Source organism: Schistocerca piceifrons, chromosome 5 (assembly GCF_021461385.2).
Source record: "Schistocerca piceifrons isolate TAMUIC-IGC-003096 chromosome 5, iqSchPice1.1, whole genome shotgun sequence".
Lineage (NCBI taxonomy): Eukaryota > Metazoa > Arthropoda > Insecta > Orthoptera > Acrididae > Schistocerca > Schistocerca piceifrons.
In genome coordinates, this window is record NC_060142.1 from 494,937,697 (window position 1) to 494,956,160 (window position 18,464).

Below are 18,464 nucleotides of genomic sequence, written 5' to 3' on the forward strand. Positions count from 1 at the left end.
CATAAAAGAAGGTTGTATACATAGAAGAATCCTGGAGATACTAGAAGGTATCAGATATATTATATAATGGTAAGACAGATATTTAGGAACCAGGTTTTAAATTGTAAGACATTTCCAGGGGCAGATGTGGACTCTGACCACAATCTATTGGTCATGAACTGTAGATTAAAACTGAAGAAACTGCAAAAAGGTGGGAATTTAAGGAGATGGGACCTGGATAAACTAAAAGAACCAGAGGTTGTACAGAGTTTCAGGGAGAGTATAAGGGAACAATTGACAGGAATGGGGGAAAGAAATACAGTAGAAGAAGAATGGGTAGCTCTGAGGGATGAAGTAGTGAAGGCAGCAGAGGATCAAGTAGGTAAAAAGACGAAGGCTGGTAGAAATCCTTGGGTAACAGAAGAAATATTGAATTTAATTGATGAATGGAGAAAATATAAAAACGCAGTAAATGAAGCAGGCAAAAAGGATTACAAACGTCTCAAAAATGAGATCGGCAGGAAGTGCAAAATGGCTAAGCAGGGATGGCTAGAGGACAAATGTAAGGATGTAGAAGCTTATCTCAATGGGGGTAAGATAGATACTGCCTACAGGAAAATTAAAGAGACCTTTGGAGAAAAGAGAACCACTTGTATGAATATCAAGAGCTCAGATAGAAAACCCAGTTCTAAGCAATGAAGGGAAAGCAGAAATGAGGAAGGAGTATATAGAGGGTCTATACAAGGGCGATGTACTTGAGGACAATATTATGGAAATGGAAGAGGATGTAAATGAAGATGAAATGGGAGATACGATACTGCGTGAAGAGTTTGACAGAGCATTGAAAGACCTGAGTCGAAACAAGGCCCCGGGAGTAGACAATGTTCCATTGGAACTACTGACGGCCTTGGGAGAGCCAGTCCTGACAAAACCCTACCATCTGGCGAGCAAGATGTATGAGACAGACGAAATACCGTCAGACTTCAAGCAGAATATAATAATTCCAATCCCAAAGAAAGCAGGTGTTGGCAGATGTGAAAATTACCGAACTATCAGTTTAATACGTCACAGCTTCAGAATACTAACGCGAATTCTTTACAGGCGAATGGCAAAACTGGTAGAAGCTGACCTCGGGGAAGATCAGTTTGGATTCCGCAGAAATGTTGGAACACGTGAGGCAATACTGACCCTACGACTTATCTTAGAAAATAGATTAAGGAAAGGCAAACCTACATTTCTAGCATTTGTAGACTTAGAGAAAGCTTTTCACAATGTTGACTGGAATACTCTCTTTCAAATTCTGAAGGTGGCAGGGCTAAAATACAGGGAGCGAAAGGCTGTTTACAATTTGTACAGAAACCAGATGGCAGCTATAAGAGTCGAGGGGCATGAAAGGGAAGCAGTGGTTGGGATGGGAGTGAGACAGGGTTGTAGCCTGTCCCCGATGTTATTCAATCTGTATACTGAGCAAGCAGTGAAGGAAACAAAAGAAAAATTCGGAGTAGGTATTAAAATCCATGGAGAAGAAACAAAAACTTTGAGGTTCGCCGATGACATTGTAATTCTGTCAGAGACAGCATAGGACTTGGAAGAGCAGTTGAATGGAATGGATAGTATCTTGAAAGGAGGATATAAGATGAACATCAACAAAAGCAAAACGAGGATAATGGAATGTAGTCGAATTAAGTCGGGTGATGCTGAGGGAATTAGATTAGGAAATGAGACACTTAAAGTAGTAAAGGAGTTCTGCTATTTGGGGAGCAAAATAACTGATGGTGGTCGAAGTAGAGAGGAATAAAATGTAGACTGACAATGGGAAGGAAAGCGTTTCTGAAGGAGAGGGATTTGTTAACATCGAGTATAGATTTAAGTGTCAGGAAGTCGTTTCTGAAAGTATTTGTATGGAGTGTAGCCATGTATGGAAGTGAAACATGGACGATAAATAGTTTAGACAAGAAGAGAATAGAAGCTTTCGAAATGTGGTGCTACGGAATAATGCTGAAGATTAGATGGGTAGATCACATAACTAATGAGGAGGTATTGAATAGGATTAGGGAGAAGAGGAGTTTGTGGCACAACTTGACAAGAAGAAGGGACCGGTTGGTAGGACATGTTCTGAGGCATCAAGGAATCACAGATTTAGCATTGGGCGACAATGTGGAGGGTAAAAATTGTAGAGGGAGACCAAGAGATGAATACACAAAGCAGATTCAGAAGGATGTAGGTTGCAGTAAGTACTGGGAGATGAAGCTTGCACAGGATAGAGTAGCATGCAGAGCTGCATCAAACCAGTCTCAGGACTGAAGACAACAACAACAACAACTTTGTGTTCTTTTAGATGATATACAAATGTTGAATTATTTGTGCCGTATTTAAATGCTCTGATGTGTTCTTTATATCTTTTGTCGAATATCCTGTCAGTCATTCCAATGTATATCTTCTCACAATCTCTGCAGCTGAGCTGGCAGATACCACATTGCTAGTATCTGTCTGGTTTTGATTTCAGTTTTGGGATGTACTTTTGTATGGAGTTGTTTGTTTTGTAAGCAATGTTTACGCCTTGATTTTTGAATGTTACCTGTTTTACGAGTGAATTTGTTGTGGTAGGCCATTGTACATTATTTTTTTGTTGCAGTGCAAGATGTACGAGTTAGTGTGGTTTAGTTAGTTTTTTTCATTATTTGTCTCTTAATTTGGTTTTCGACCATTGTTTCTTTGTGTCCGTTTTTTAATGCTATTTGTTCTATAATGGCTAAATCTTTCTGGTGATTAGAAGTGTTTAGCGGGATCCTGTTCAGCCTGTTTAACATGTATCTGATTGATGCTTGTTTGTGGTGCTGTGGGTGGTTTGAGGTTGCATTTAAGATAATGTCACTTTTGGGTTTTCTATATATGTCAAATGTTTGTTTATTATTGTATTTTCTTATGGTTGTGTCTAGAAAGTTGAGTGTGTTATCTTGTTCTTCTTCTATTTGATCTTTATGTTTTTGCGTACAGTATTTATGTCTTTGTGTAGTTGCTGTATTCTGTTTTTAGGTTCATCTACCATGCATATTATGTCATCCATGTATCTGTACCACCATATAACGTTGTAGCTTTTCTTTGTTATTATGTCTTCAAATATTAATTTTTCTATGTGATTCATGAAAAAGTTGGGTAATGTTCTTGAAATAGGTGAACCAATTGATAAACCTTCTTGAATGTAGTAATCTTGATTGAATTTATAATAATTTTGTTGTGTTATTAACTGTAATAATTTTATTGTTTCATTTGTGTGTTCGTGAAGAATATTGTTGTGTGTTTTCAGGTTTCCTTCAATTATATTTATGGTTACATTAAAAAGGATGCAACTGAACATACATTCTACATAAAAGGAGAGCAATACTGTCAGGGATTTAAGTGTCTATTATATGTTCTACCAGTTTAGTGGTATTTCTGATCATTTTCTAGTTTATAGCACTGGGTGAGCTGTGACTGCATTTGTTTTGTTAGTAGGTATGTAGTGTGTGAAAAAATCATGCATTTTTTCAGTTGCAATGACAGAACAAAAATACCCTCAAGAATTATAAAGCATCTACGGACACTATGGCCACACAAACGAATAATTAAATGTTCGAACGTGTGAAAACCTGCAACGACTGTACATATCACTTGAACAAAGTCCCAGGCGTCCATGACACCGACATGCACGAACTTTGCAACTGTCACGACGTTCATTGGTCCGCTTACTTGATGATCTGAAGTTTCGTGTCTCTGACTGCAGATGGTTCAGGATCTGAGGGGTACTGATAGGTAAAACTGCACAATATTGTCAGTCATTGGCCTACTAAACTGACGAATCAGAAACGTGCCCTGTGTATGCTGGAGTGACACTCTAGCTCACTAAAAACTAAACTAAACTCAGCTCAAACAGGCCATGAGGGCCCAACTGTACCGATCGGCCGCCGTGTCGTCCTCCGTCCACAGTCGTCGCTGGAAGCGGACATGGAGAGGCATGTGGGTAGTACATCACTCTCCCGGCCGTATGCTAGTTTACGAAACTGGAGCCGCTACTTCTTAAGGGGGCCACACCGTGGTTCAGGTCGAAAAAAATTGATTTCGGTTTTCATGATATTTCGACAGATTAATGTTTTATTTAAGTACTCTGAAAAGGGTTTTCCCGAAAAAAAATTTTTTCGAGCATTTAAAGAGCATTTTCCTACCACGCGTATTTATGTGCCACGCCCATTTTTCTGTCACCCACTTTTCTACATATATTTTAGATTTTTATATCCTCTACATTGCACGTTAGGAATTTTTTTTGCTCCCGAGTGTGTTGGCCATCCTTGGAATGCAACGGTCGGTATTCTTTTGTTTCTGGTGTCTGTGAACAACACGCTTTCAATCATGTGGTTAGTTTCGTTCAAGTGTGATTACGAGTAGTTGTTATACGTACGTTTGTAGTGCTTGTTTACGTGCGTTTTGTTGTGTTTATTGAAGATGACGAAACGTAAAGGCATTTTCAAGAAACAACAATTTAGAGGAAACAAGTTTAGAAAGCTTTCTGTACAGGAGGTTATGTCACCTGGCAACGATGTTTCTAATTGTAATTCTTCAACAAGTGCATCATAATAGAAGCTCTCACCATTTTAAGAAAGTTACAACGAATTTACTGTAAGTGACAAGGGATGCAGTAACATTACTATAAATTTGAGGATATTATCAGATGTAATTTCTAGATTTGTTCAATGTAGACAGTGTGGTGAGTCAAAGAGCGCGAAAATTTCTGAGAGTATCAGTGGGAGAAAAGGCCTAGCAATTGCTTTGGATTTAATTTGCACTAAATGCTCAGCTGTGATTTCATTTATGAGTTCTTCAAACCCAGATGCAAGTGGGCCTTATGAAGTCAATTCTAGACTAGTTTATGCCTTACGATTCATTGGCAAGGGCATGGCTGCAGGGAGAACATTTTGTTCAGTGATGAACTTACATCAACCGCAAATAAATTTGAAAAACTGACTGCAATATTAGAGAAAGCTGTATGTGAGGTCAGCGAGGAAAGCATGAAACTGGCTGCTAGGGAAGTAGTGGAACAAAATGATGGCTGTTCGGATATTGCAGTTGCACTTGATGGAAGTTGGCAGAAAAGAGGACATACTTCTCCGAATGGAGTAGTGACTGCCACGAGTGTAGACACCGCTCTGAATGGAGTAGTGACTGCTACGAGTGTAGACACCGGTAAAGTGTTAGATGTGGAGATAATATCTAAATATTGCAAATGTTGAAAAGTCAGTGAACATAAAGAACACAACTGTGTGGCTAATTTTAGAGGAATAAGTGGTGGTATGGAAGTTCATGGAGTACAACAAATATTTCATCGCTCCGTAGAAACAAGAGGTACGGTACACCAAATATTTGGGCGATGGTGACAGTAAGGCACACAACAATGTGGTGAACTCTAAGCCATATGGAGATGCCATTATTAGCAAAATAGATGTGTAGGCCAAGTTCAAAAACGTTTGGGAACAAGTCTGAGAAAACTAACTGTTGATATGAGAGAAAAAAAATTAGAAGATTGAAAACTGTTGACTGGACAGGGTCGGTTAAATAAAACTGAAATGGAAAACTTGCAGGTATACTATGGGCAGGCAGTTAGGAGAAATAAAAAAATCTGGAGGAAATGAGGAGAGATGTTTGGGCCATATTCTTCCATAAGTCCTCTACTGATGATAAACCATGTCATGGATTGTGTGCATCAGGAGAAAATTCGTGGTGCAATACAATAGGGCTCAGGCAACTGGAGAATCTTATTCTCACCAGTATTCTGTTGCTGCTGCTGCTATTACAGCAATTAAACCTATTTCCAGGGACTTGGCTCATCCTGGCCTTCTAAGAAAATTTATGAATGGGCAGACACAGAACCCAAATGAATGTTTCAACAGCATAATTTGGAACCGCCCTCCTAAAACTGTATTTGTGGGCATGCATACAATGAAACTAGGATTTTATAATGCTGTTATTACATTCAATTGTGGTAATGTTGGAAAGTGTTGGGTACTGAAAGAGCTGGGAAATAATCCTGGTGAAAATATGATCACTGGGCTGCCACATTGCGATAAAATGAGGATAGCCGATGCAGACAGGTCTGCATCTAATGTGGCCAAGAAAGCAAGACAAACATCCAGGAAGGTGAAAAAGAAGCTGGAAGACCGGCTAGAGGCCAAAGAAGGGCCATCATATGCAGCAGGACAGCTTTAATTAACTGTAAGTAACAAATTTCAAAAGTTTTTTCTTTAAAGCCAATTTCCCACAAACTAAAATTTTCAGTACATATGTCCCATTATATCAGAAACTATCATAGACAAATGAATGAAATTTTCAGAGACTCTGCATAACATAAAAAGCCACCTCTGGTACTACATTCATTAGTATTCTCCCATTAGGAAGTTCACAAAAAAAAATATTTTCTGCAGAAAAAAAACTTAATATTTTTTGTTAATAAATTTAAAAAAGTAATTCTTAAGAACTATTAAATGGATAAAGTAAATTTTAGTACAGTTGACTCTATTAGCATCATGTAACATACAGTAAAAATATTAAGGTCCTGCATCAAATAGTGTTTTCAGAAATGGGTCAAATACTTGCTTGAATTAACATGGGTTAGGTAGGCAGGGTGTGGTCCCCTTAATGAAGTAGCTCCTCAGTTTGCCTTACAAGGGCTGAGTGCACTCTGCTTGCCAACAGCCTTCGGTAGGCCGGTTGGTCACGCATCTCAGGCCACCAGCGCTCCACTTCGGTGATCTGACGGGAACCGGTGTTACCATTGTGGCAAGGTCGTTGGCCGCTACCTCACTAGCCAGTCTTCAACTAGTAATCCGGCCGACGCCATATACGTACTGCGAGTCGATATTTTATTTTTTTAAACTTAAGTGAAATCATTATTCAGGCTCCGTAATCGTTTATGTTCGATCATACGTGTGTGCGACCTCGTGCGTTCATTAAAGTCGTGTGGAGATAACCGTGAGCTTGCAGTGGTGCTTGATAAGTGAAGACTAGACTCCGCGAACTTTGATTCTAGTACTATCATTAAAACAGTGGAGGAAACATTTTAAACATTGAATGACACACTGAGGGGACAAAAGTCATAGGATACCTCCCAATATCGTATATGACCTCCCTTTGCACGGCCTAGTGCAGCAGCTTGACATGACATGGACTCATAAAGTCGTTGGGACTCGTGCAGAAATATTGAGCCATGCTACCTGTACAGCCGTCCGTAATTGCAAAAGTGTTGCCGGTGCATGAAGTCGTGCACCAATTGACCTTTCGATTATGTCCCACAAATGTTAGATGGGATTCATGACGAGCGATCTGGGTGACCAAATCATTCACTTGAATTGTCCAGAATGTTGTTCAAACAAGTCACCAACAATTGTGGCTCGGTGATATCATTGTTTGGGTACATGAAGTTCATGAATGGCTGAAAATGGTCCCCAAGTAGAAGAACATAACCATTTCTAGTCAATGATCGGCTCCGTTCGGCCATAGGATCCAGTCTATTCCATGTAAATACAGCCCGCACCATTATGGAGCCACCACCAGCTTGCACAGGGCCTTTTTGATGACTTGGTTCCATGTCTTTTGCGGTCTGCGCCAAACTCGAACCCTACTATCAGCTATTGCCAACTTAAGTGAGGGCTCATCTGACCAGGCCACGGTTTTCCAGTCGTCTAGGGTCCAATCGATATGGTCACGAGCCCAGAAGAGGCACTGTAGGCGATGTCGTGCTGTTACCAAAGGACCTCGCGCCGCTATAACCCATTAATGCCAAATCTCGCCGCACTCTCCTAACGGATACATTCGTCGTACGTCCAACACTGATTTGTGCGATTATTTCACCCAGTGTTGCTTGTCTGTTAGCACTGAATACTATAAATTCGATATTCTTGGCATACTCTTGCCACGGTGGATCTCGGAATACTGAATACCCTAACACCTTCCGAAATGGGATATCTCATGAGTCTAGCTCCAACTACCATTCCGCGTTCAAAGTCTGTTAATTCCCGTCGTGGGACAATAATCACGCCGGAAACCTTTTCACATGAGTCACCCAAGTACAAATGACAGTTCCGCCAATGCGCTTTCCTTTTATACTTTGTGTATGCCCTAATAGCGCCATCTGCGGTATGTGCATATCGCTATCCAATGATTTTTGCCATCTCAGTGTGGAACACCTACATTCGGCATATATCCAAACATTACCATTAAACTGGCTTTAAAGACAATTTTTCCTTATTTTTAATAACATTTGACTCAGTTGACAGGGAAACACTAGATACAGTGATCCGAGAATTTGGCGTCAATTCTAAATTAGTAAACCTTATTCGTGAAACGCTCACAAACACCAAATCAAAAGTAAAGTTTTAGGTTGAAATATCGAAGGCATTCAACATAAAAACAATTGTAAGGCAAGGTGATGGCCTGTCTCCACTCCTCTTTAACTGCACACTAGAGAAAATACTGAGAGAATGGAAACAAAAACCAAAAGAAGAGAAGCTATCACCAATCAGGATGGGAAATGAGAACAAAGGCATTGAAATTCATTGTTTAGCATTTGCGGATGATTTTTCCATTCTTTCTGAAAATCTAACAAATGCTGGAATGCAAGTCCATCTCTTAGAAGATATAGCCAACAAAGCAGGCTTAAGAATATCTGTAGAAAAAAAAAATTATAATATAAAAAATTCTCCGGAATCCCTAGCGACAGATATTGACCAGATAAAGAGGGTAAATTAAATATTTGGGAGAAATTATCCAAGAAAATGGCTTAGAAAAATTCGCTATAGAAGAAAGAGTACATAAAATGGAGAGAGCTTATGGAATAACTAGGAATGTCTACTACTAAAGGTGTCTGTCTAGAAATTTGAAGATACAGCACTGCATCACAGTAGTAAAACCAGAATGTCTTTATGCAAGTGAATGTTTAGTACTGAAACACAAATTACACAAACTTGAAGTCCTAGAAAGAAAAATAATTCGAAAAATACTTGGACCACTAAACAGTACAGAGGTATGGAAATTAAGAAGCAATGAAGAAAACATAAATGAGACACTACGAAAGAGGCGACTGCTTTTTTTTGCACACTTGTACAGAATGAACAGCAACAGGTTCACCAAACAGATTTTTAAATATCTTTGGGGAGAAGAAGTCAACAATAGCCTGGATTCCAGAAGTTAGGAAAGATTTGTAAAGAAACAAAATAAGTGAAAAAGATGCAACAGAAAGAGAGAGTTTCAAGAGGAAAGTGTTACAAATGGAAGGATTCCAAGGCAAGAGGGAGAAGAAGACAGAGTCAAAATGGTCCGAGGAGAGAAAAAGAATACATAGTGAAAAGATGAAAGAATACTGGAGAAAAAAGAAAGAAGAATAAAGTAGGAAGCATTGAAATTGGTGCGTGGTCCTTAGGTGACCCAAACGAAGAAAGAAAGAAGATACTAAGATGGCACTTTTATCCCGAGACTTAAATTGAAGTAGTGATGCGACTTTCCCACTTGCCATTACATCATTCGCAGTTGGCTGTATGCGTGTTAGAATCGGTGACTGGCGAAAAAGAAAACCAATGAGGGCATCGAGTCAGCTTTATACGACAGAAGGCCTCCTCTTGAGCTAGGGAAGTTGCATAAAGTTTGCTGGACCTTCTCGTTACGAATGGTGAACGCAGCCCCACACTTGCAACAATTAGAGGGCACAACTTGTAATCTTAATAAGCCCGACGCAGTAATGTGTCACCACAGGTACATTCCTTATATCTAATTCTAAATATTTAATTAGTTAGGTAGTGGGATAATGGGACTACAGCTTTCCTTCCGCCGTTTTTTCTCAAAGTTCGAGACTTTATTGTGAGAATCTTACAAATAACTTACGTTTCAAAGTATTGGTCATCGCTGGCCACTACTTTCTCCCAACTTTCAGGCAGCATACGAATCCCGCGGCGGAAGAACTGGGCGTCTTTCGAGAAGATCCATGCATCGGTCCAATTTTGCAATTGTTCGAATGACAGGAAGCACTAGGCAGCCAGGTCGTGTGCCATTGAACTAAAAAGTTGGTAGTCAAAGGGAACAATGTTTAGAGAATACGGCGGGTGAGGTAGGACTTCCCATTTCAACATTTCCTGGTATATTTTGGCGGGTTTTGCGACATGGAGTCGAGCATTGTCATGCTGAAAAATCACTTTTTCATGTCTATCACTGTATTGTGGCCGATTGTCTTTTAGTAATCGGCTCAAACACATCAATTGCTTTCGATAACGATCTCCTGTGATTGCTCCCGTCGCTTGCAGTAGCATCGAAAGCTTTCTGCAAAGTTCTGTCACTAACAGGCGTCTCATCATAGGCCTTACCCAGCTTTTTATGAGCTTCAGCCTCAGATTTCTTCATATCAAAGCAGAAAATTAAAACCTTCCACAGATGACGAGGACTGGGGTCATAAGTTGACATATTCAGCCGAGAATAACTTTAAGGTGCAATCAAAAATCGACTAATGTTTGCGTTATGTTCTCAGATGCCTAAGCTTACTGTATGACACGACCTACGACTTGCGCCACTACTTTCCAATAATGCCGTCTACTGCAAAACGGCGGAAGCAAAGTTGTAGACCTAATAAATTAAAAGAAGCCCGTACAATCCATTATGTGCAATATCTTATCGTCTGTATTATTCTTATTTCTGTAGAAGGAAAGCAATGCTGTAATGAAGACAGGCGCCGAGAGCGTGCTACTCTTGAAGTAGTAAAACGTGCAGCACACTTCTCCCGGTCGAGCTGCAACTCAGTTACGCTATTAGTCAGGCGGTTGTTGTACGTTTACTCACCAGCTTGGGGATGCCGCCACACCGCCGGACGCTCCTCCTCGCCTTCTTAACCTTAGCGACATTCGAAATCGTCTCCGCGGCCAGGATCTGCAGGTGCTTGGCCTGATCAGAAAGGATGTTCACGAGCAGAGGTACAGCTCCTAGGTCGGTGACGCACCGCCTCACGTCTGTGTTTGTGGAGATTTTGCTCAGGACGGAAAGGGAGCCAAGCTGTAAACATAAGAGAGACACTACTATTTTGTGCAAAATATTTTTAATATGACGAGAATTCTGTTCTTGCTAGTATAAACGCTTTACACTATTCTTTTACGGCAGGACTTATTTTGATATTTCATAATCATAATTAGTCTTAGAACTTTAAGTTAATTCGATGAATCAGAAGAGAAAGAACATTTATTCATGTTTTCACTTTTATATTACTAATGGATGTAACACTCAAATTAGTAAATCATATTTATACACTACTGGCCATTAAAATTGCTACACCAAGAAGAAATGCAGATGATAAACGGGTATTCATTGGACAAATATATTATACTAGAACTGACATGTGATTACACTTTCACGCAGTTTGGGTGCATAGATCCTGAGAAATCAGTACCCAGAACAACCACCTCTGGCCGTAATAACGGCCTTGATACGCCTGGGCATTGAGTCAAACAGAGCTTGGATGGCGTGTACAAGTACAGCTGCCCATGCAGCTTCAACACGATACCACAGTTCATCAAGAGTAGTGACTGGCGTATTGTGACGAGGCAGTTGCTCGGCCGCCATTGACCAGACGTTTTCAATTGGTGAGAGATCTGGAGAATGTGCTGGCCAGGGCAGCAGTCGAACATTTTCTGTATCCAGAAAGGCCCGTACAGGACCTGCAACATGCGGTCGTGCATTATGTTGCTGAAATTTAGGGTTTCGCAGGGATCGAATGAAGGGCAGAGCCACGGGTCGTAACACATCTGAAATGTAACGTCCACTGTTCAAAGTGCCGTCAATGCGAACAAGAGGTGACCGAGACGTGTAACCATTGGCACCCCATACCATCACGCCAGTATGGCGATGACGAATACATGTTTCCTATATGCGTTCACCGCGATGTCGCCAAACACGAATGCTACCATCATGATGCTGTAAACAGAACCTGGATTCATCCGAAAAAATGACGTTTTGCCATTCGTGCACCCAGGTTCGTCGTTGAGTACACCATCGCAGGCGCTCCTGTCTGTGATACAGCGTCAAGAGTAACTGCAGCCGTGGTCCATGCTGCTGCGAACGTCGTCGAACTGTTCGTGCAGATGGTTGTTGTCTTGCAAACGTCCACATCTGTTGACTCAGGGATCGAGACGTGGCTGCATGATCCGTTACAGCCATGCGGTTAAGATGCCTGTCATCTCTACTGCTAGTGATACGAGGCCGTTGGGACCCAGCACGGCGTTCCGTATTACCCTCCTGAACCCACCGATTCCATATTCTGCTAACAGTCATTGGATCTCGACCAACGCGAGCAGCAATGTCGCGATACGATAAACCGCAATCGCGATAGGCTACAATCCGACCTTTATCAAAGTCGGAAACGTGATGGTACGCATTTCTCCTCCTTACACGAGGCATCACAACAACGTTCACCAGACAACGCCGGTCAACTGCTGTTTGTGTATGAGAAATCGGTTGGAAACTTTCCTCATGTCAGCACGTTGTAGGTGTCGCCACCGGCGCCAACCTTGTGTGAATGCTCTGAAAAGCTTATCATTTGCATATCACAGCATATTCTTCCTGTCGGTTAAATTTCGCGTCTGTAGCACGTCATCTTCGTGATGTAGCAATTTTAATGGCCAGTAGTGCATATCTATACAACATCTAACCACTCAAATAAATACCGCTGGGTGTTGTGTGCTGTCCTTAGGTTAGTTAGGTTTAAGTAGTTCTAAGTTCTAGGGGACTGATGACCATAGACGTTAAGTCCCATTGTGCTCAGAGCCAACACCAACAAATAAATACCCCCTCTCCATCCCACCCTCTCCCACCAACCACAACCACCACCGTCACGACACTCACGTGCACAAAGAACTAAAGAAACTGACCACCAAAAGTGATATGAACTTAAGCACCTGACTACGAATAAATATACTATCGGCGTCACAGTTTGGAAGTCTAAAGTGTTCAGATGTTTGAGAAGGGTCCTCGCGCATACAGTGAGAAGGAATGAGGGGCAGTTAACTAAAAACGAAACAGATAGGAAAAAGTAAGTGAACTATTTATTACTCCAAAAATAACTGCCATAACTGTGAATACGAGGCCTATCTAAGAAGTACGCGATCTTTGGTTTTCGCTCGCAAAATAGAGACCATAGCGCGGCGCCACTGTACACGGTAAAGGAAGAGACTTTTATGCGCATGCGAGAATTTTGTCCCCGCTTTCCAGCGCCTCAGTCGCTGCCTGTAGGTCGCTGAGTGAGGTGCTACACAACGTGTTCGTCGGATTACCGATTCTCTCAAGACGACTGAACGTGTTGAGCAAAGATACTGCATCGAATTTAATCAACAGCTTCGCGATTCTCAAAGCGAAACAATTCGTAAGATTCAGCAGGTGTTTGGTGAAGATACGATGGGTGTAACACAAGCTAAGGAGTGGTTCAACCGATTCAAAAATGGCCGTACATCAGCGGAGAGTGATCAGCGCTCTCGCAGGCCCCAAACTGCTCGAATTGCAACTGTTGTTGTGAGGGTGCAAAATTTGGCGATGGCAGATCGTCGTTTGACCGTTCGGGAGATTTCCCAAGAGGTTGGAGTGAGTAAAGATTCTGCACATCCAATTTTGAATTGTGATTTGAACATGCACCGAGTGGCTGCGAAATTCGTGTCCAAGTTGTTGTCGCCAGAACAAAAAGACCTCCGTTTTGACGTTTCACAGGAACTTCTGGATACCACCAACACTGATCCCGGGTTTCTGAACACCGTGATAACTGGGGATGAGTCATGGGTGTATGGGTACGACCCAGAAACAAAAAGACAGTTGTCGCAATGGAAGCATCCCGAGTCTCCAAGGCCGAAGAAGGTGCAGCAGGTGCGAAGCAAAATCAAGGTGAGGCTGATTGTTCTTTGATGTCCGTGGAACTGCGCATCCCGAATATGCACCGGACTCACAACCCGTGACAAAGGAGTAATATCAAGATGTTCTCCGGCGACTCCGTGACGCAGTTCGGAGCAAAAGACCAGACACGTGGACGGCGAAAAACTGGTAAGTGCATCGCGACAACGCCCCCGCACATTCATCCCACTTGATCCAAAATTTCTTGGCCAAACAAATTACAGTCGTTCGCCACCTCCCTACTCTCCAGGCATGGCTCCTTGCGACTTCTGGTTGTTTCCAAAATTGAAGACGCCGATGAAAGGACCCCGCTTTGAGAGTAGAGAAGGGATAATGCGGATCACGACGACGGAGCTGAACACCGTTTCAAAAGAAGACTTCTAGAGGTGTTTCCAGCAGTGGAAGGATCGGTGGGCTAAGTGTGTGCAAGCACAGGGGGCCTACTCTGAAGGGGATTTGGGTCCCAACCCCGTCAGGTATTCGAAATATTTTTTCTGGCCAGAGGTCGGATACTTTTTCGACAGACCTCGTATATTTATACCACTGTGAGACATGACGCTCAATGTCTTCATGGAAAAAAGTGTTTGCAGTTGACAGAGGAATCGTGATTGAACCCAAGCGTGTACCTATTCGTCCGAAGCAAATCGACAGTCAGAAAATCTCACTTCAGGGATATAAAAATATGGGAATCGCTTTGATAGAGACTGGGACTGTATGGAGGATGTGTAAGCGCCTCCAGCGAAACTTCTGCGGCTTCCTTGAAACAATCTTGGCAACATATGGGTGGCCATTATCTTGAAACAGAATGATTCCGTCCGTCGACATTCCTGGGCGTTTGGATTACGCTCAGATGTTTCGCTGGGAAATCCTCACACATCGTCCATGCAGTCTCGACCTCTCCGCATGCGACTTCCATATTTTGGAAGCCCTGAAGAAACACATTTGTGGGCGTCGATCTACTTCAGACGAAGAGGTGTACGCCAGGATTCAATCGTGGTTCTGTAAGAAGAAGAAGAAGAAGAAGAAGAAAGTTCAAATGGCTCTAAGCACTATGGGATTTAACATCTGAGGTCATAGGTCCCCTAAACTTAGAACTACTTAAACCTAACTAACCTAAGGACATCACATACATCCGTGCCCAAGAGGATTCGAACCTGTAACCGAAGCAGCAGTGCGGTTCCGGACTGAAGCGCCTAGAACCGCTCGGCCACAGGGGCCGGCTTCTGTAAGCACTGCAAGCATTTTTCCATAAAGGTACTGACCATCTTGTCTCAAAGCGGGACAAATGTTTTAACACTTATGGTGATTACTTTAGAAATAATAAACAGTTTACATACTTTTTTCCATCTGTCTCATTTTCATTTGACTGCCCCTCATACTTAAGTTTTGACACTAAATTAAATGATACTAATATGTTCTGTTATTTACTGAAGGCGTTTAATGTGCGAATGACAATACCATTCTAAGAATATCAGAATATTACGGTATAACAGGAAATGCTGCAGAATGATTCGAATGGTATCTTTCTAACAGGAAACAAAAGGAATCAATAGAAAGGGCCCTGAATCACGCTTTCAGTCATCATCGTACAAGGAACTAATTGCATTTGGTGTTCCACAAGGTTACGTCTTAGGGTTCTTAATTTTCTCGCAAAGGCCCTATGTCAATGATCCCGTCTTTAATCAATAACATTACCAGGTGCCAAGTTTGTTTTGTTTGCAGATGATACAAACATTGCAATAAACAGAAAATCAAGTATAAATTTAGAAAATCCTTTAATAAAATACTCGTGACCCTAAGTTAGTGGTTCATAGACAATTCTTTATCAACAACATTTGAAAAGATCCAATATATGCAGTTTGAAACTTGTAAAATAAAAAAAGCTAGCACACTTCACTTAGTTTTACCCCCTAACACTAGTATGTCTTTGGCCATTTCAGTCCACTTTTTACTTAAACGATCTTGAAAAGTGCTATTGGGCTACAGACTTTATAGGTATACCACCCATGACATCACAAGCCACGCCATCCTTATCAATGACGTCATCTTCATGTGACAAACCACACCTTCATTACCTCAAGAAGCCGCAATTCACTTCGTTGAACGGTGGTGACCATTAAAATGATATAACCAATCACAGCATAGTATTTCAGCAGACATTAAAATGGAATGAGCAATCGAAGTGCAGGCACAGAGCCGTATCTTGGCTGTTCTCAAAAGTATCTGAACTATCGGAATTTTTGGACCATGTTCAAAAGTATTTATCCAAAAAAATACGTAAAGGGTGTGACTTGCAATATTTTCACATCTAAAATACGTCAGCAAAACACACACACACACACACACACACATACACATACAAGCACATATAAAGTCTGTGTTAAGTGTTATAATGGTATCTCCGTGTCTAAAATACGTAAAGTACGTTGGCAGTTCGATCTGAGTCTATGCTATTGCTGATTCACAGAACAAATTCACATCACTTGACGTTTTTATAAGTGTTTCAGTAATGCCTCACTTCACCAAACAGCAGTTAAGGGGGGTAGCACACTGGTCTCATATTTGTGAGGACAACGGTTCCAATCCCCTTCTGGCCATTCAGATTTAGGTTTTCCATGATTCCCCTAAACAGCTTAACGCAACTGCCAGGATGGTTGCTTTCCAAGGGTACAGCCACTTTCCTTCCTCATCCTTCCCTAATCTTAGCTACTTCTCCATCTCTAATGACCTCATTGTTAACAGAGCGGTGAACTCTAACTTCGATGCAAAGATTGTATTCTCGAGATATCGACGTTTCACATCTGTCTTGGCCCATGACTGTCTTTGGCCAGGTTGCGTTGTATGTAAACATTTCATATAGTGATGTTCCGTTGTGTATTAGGAAAATATGCGATTTAAGTGAGGTATCACAATAATTGATATCTCAGCAAAACTGTTTCTTCCCACCTATAATAATTGTGCTTGATCATTTCCGTTGTCCGTGATTATGTTGTGTGATTTTGCATGTTTTCAAATTTTGGAGGATTATAATTCGATTTTTGATATTGTTTAGTATTTAATTATTGGAAATACAGTTTAAGATAGCCTTGGCGCCTTATTTCCCGTCAGCAAAGGTTTGCAACCTTCTTCAAAAGTTATCTTATGGGTAACTTCAAATAGTCCTAAACCATTTGTAATTGGTAAAGTGACAGTGTGAACAACTTGTAAAAATATGAAGTGATGTTAATTTATTCTGTTAACCAGCAATAACACATTCTCTGATCGAACTGCCAACACCCCTCAAGTATTTTAGATGTGGAGGCACTTCTGTAGCATCTGACGTAAACATTGTGTATGTGGGTGTGTTTCGTTGATGTACTCTTTTGACAAGATATGGAATTAACACTGGCAGAACACTGAGTTGCTGACGTACTCTTGCCTACATTTTGAACATAGAATTAACAATGTGACACTTGACAACCATAATAGAAAAATTTAGATGAGGAAAATATTTCATTTGAGGGTCCATTGTGTCTTGCACCAATTATGATACATGGATCAACTTTGGACATTCGTAAGTGCTACTGACCTGTCGGTTCATGGCATATTGTACTACGAGGGTGCGCGCATATGTATGTGTATGTATGTGCATGTGAGTGAGTGAGTGTGTGTATGTGTGTATGTGTGATGTATTTTAGATGTGGAATTACTGCAAGTTACACTCTTTATGTAATTTTTGCATAAATACTTTATAACATAGAGCAAAAAATTCAGATCACTTGGATAATTTTGAGCACAGCCAAAATGGCGGTTCTTGGGCTTATTTCTGATTGGCTTTTTCATTTCATGGCCACTAAGATACAACGCTGTGTTTGGTTGTTTCGTTTTAATGGTTGCCACCTTCCCGAGAAAAGGGTTGTACCTTCTTGGAATGTTAAGGCCATCATAGATAAGGAGGATGTAGCTTGTCACTTGATAATAATGTCATTGATAAAGACCTCTTGGGTAGTAGAGCTGTGAAGTTTCTAGCCCACTTGCACTTTTTGAAGGTAATTCAGCTGCAAAGTTGGCCAGAATTCCAATAGATATGCTGCTGATAATTCCATTACAGAATCCTTTTTTATGTACACCGCCAGTCAAAGCTAATGTTTACAGAGTATACAAGTGTGTAACATGAATTACGTATGGCGTGAATTGATAAACGTCCTGCAGAGGCTTGTTCAAGGAACTGGGGATTCTCACTATAGTTTCCTGATATACAGGGCGTCCCACATGAAACTTGTGCGTCTCAGGCCCAAGATTCAAGTAACAATGAGATAACTAAAAAAGAACAGATAACAGTAACATTTAAAAACATGTAGTTGCCTGTTTATAAGAGATGCTAGAAGTGGTATTTATGTGCATCCAGGCCACTTTACAAGCCGTTCGGCTAGAGATGATTAACTGATTTGCCGGCCAGAGTGGCCGAGCGATTCTAGGCACTACAGTCTGGAACCGCGCGACCGCTCCGGTCGCAGGTTCGAATCCTGCTTCGGGCATGGATGTGTGTGATGTCCTTAGGTTAGTTAGGTTTA

General features: G+C 41.3%; 1 protein-coding gene across 1 annotated transcript in view; it reads right to left on the reverse strand.

The window, feature by feature from the left end:
• LOC124799106 (armadillo repeat-containing protein gudu) overlaps nt 1-18,464 on the reverse strand; it is a 205,876-nt gene that overhangs the window by 149,991 nt on the left and 37,421 nt on the right. The window contains exon 4 of the mRNA XM_047262645.1: nt 10,828-11,037. Coding sequence (XP_047118601.1) covers nt 10,828-11,037 — 210 coding nt within the window. The remainder of the gene's footprint in view (nt 1-10,827; nt 11,038-18,464) is intronic.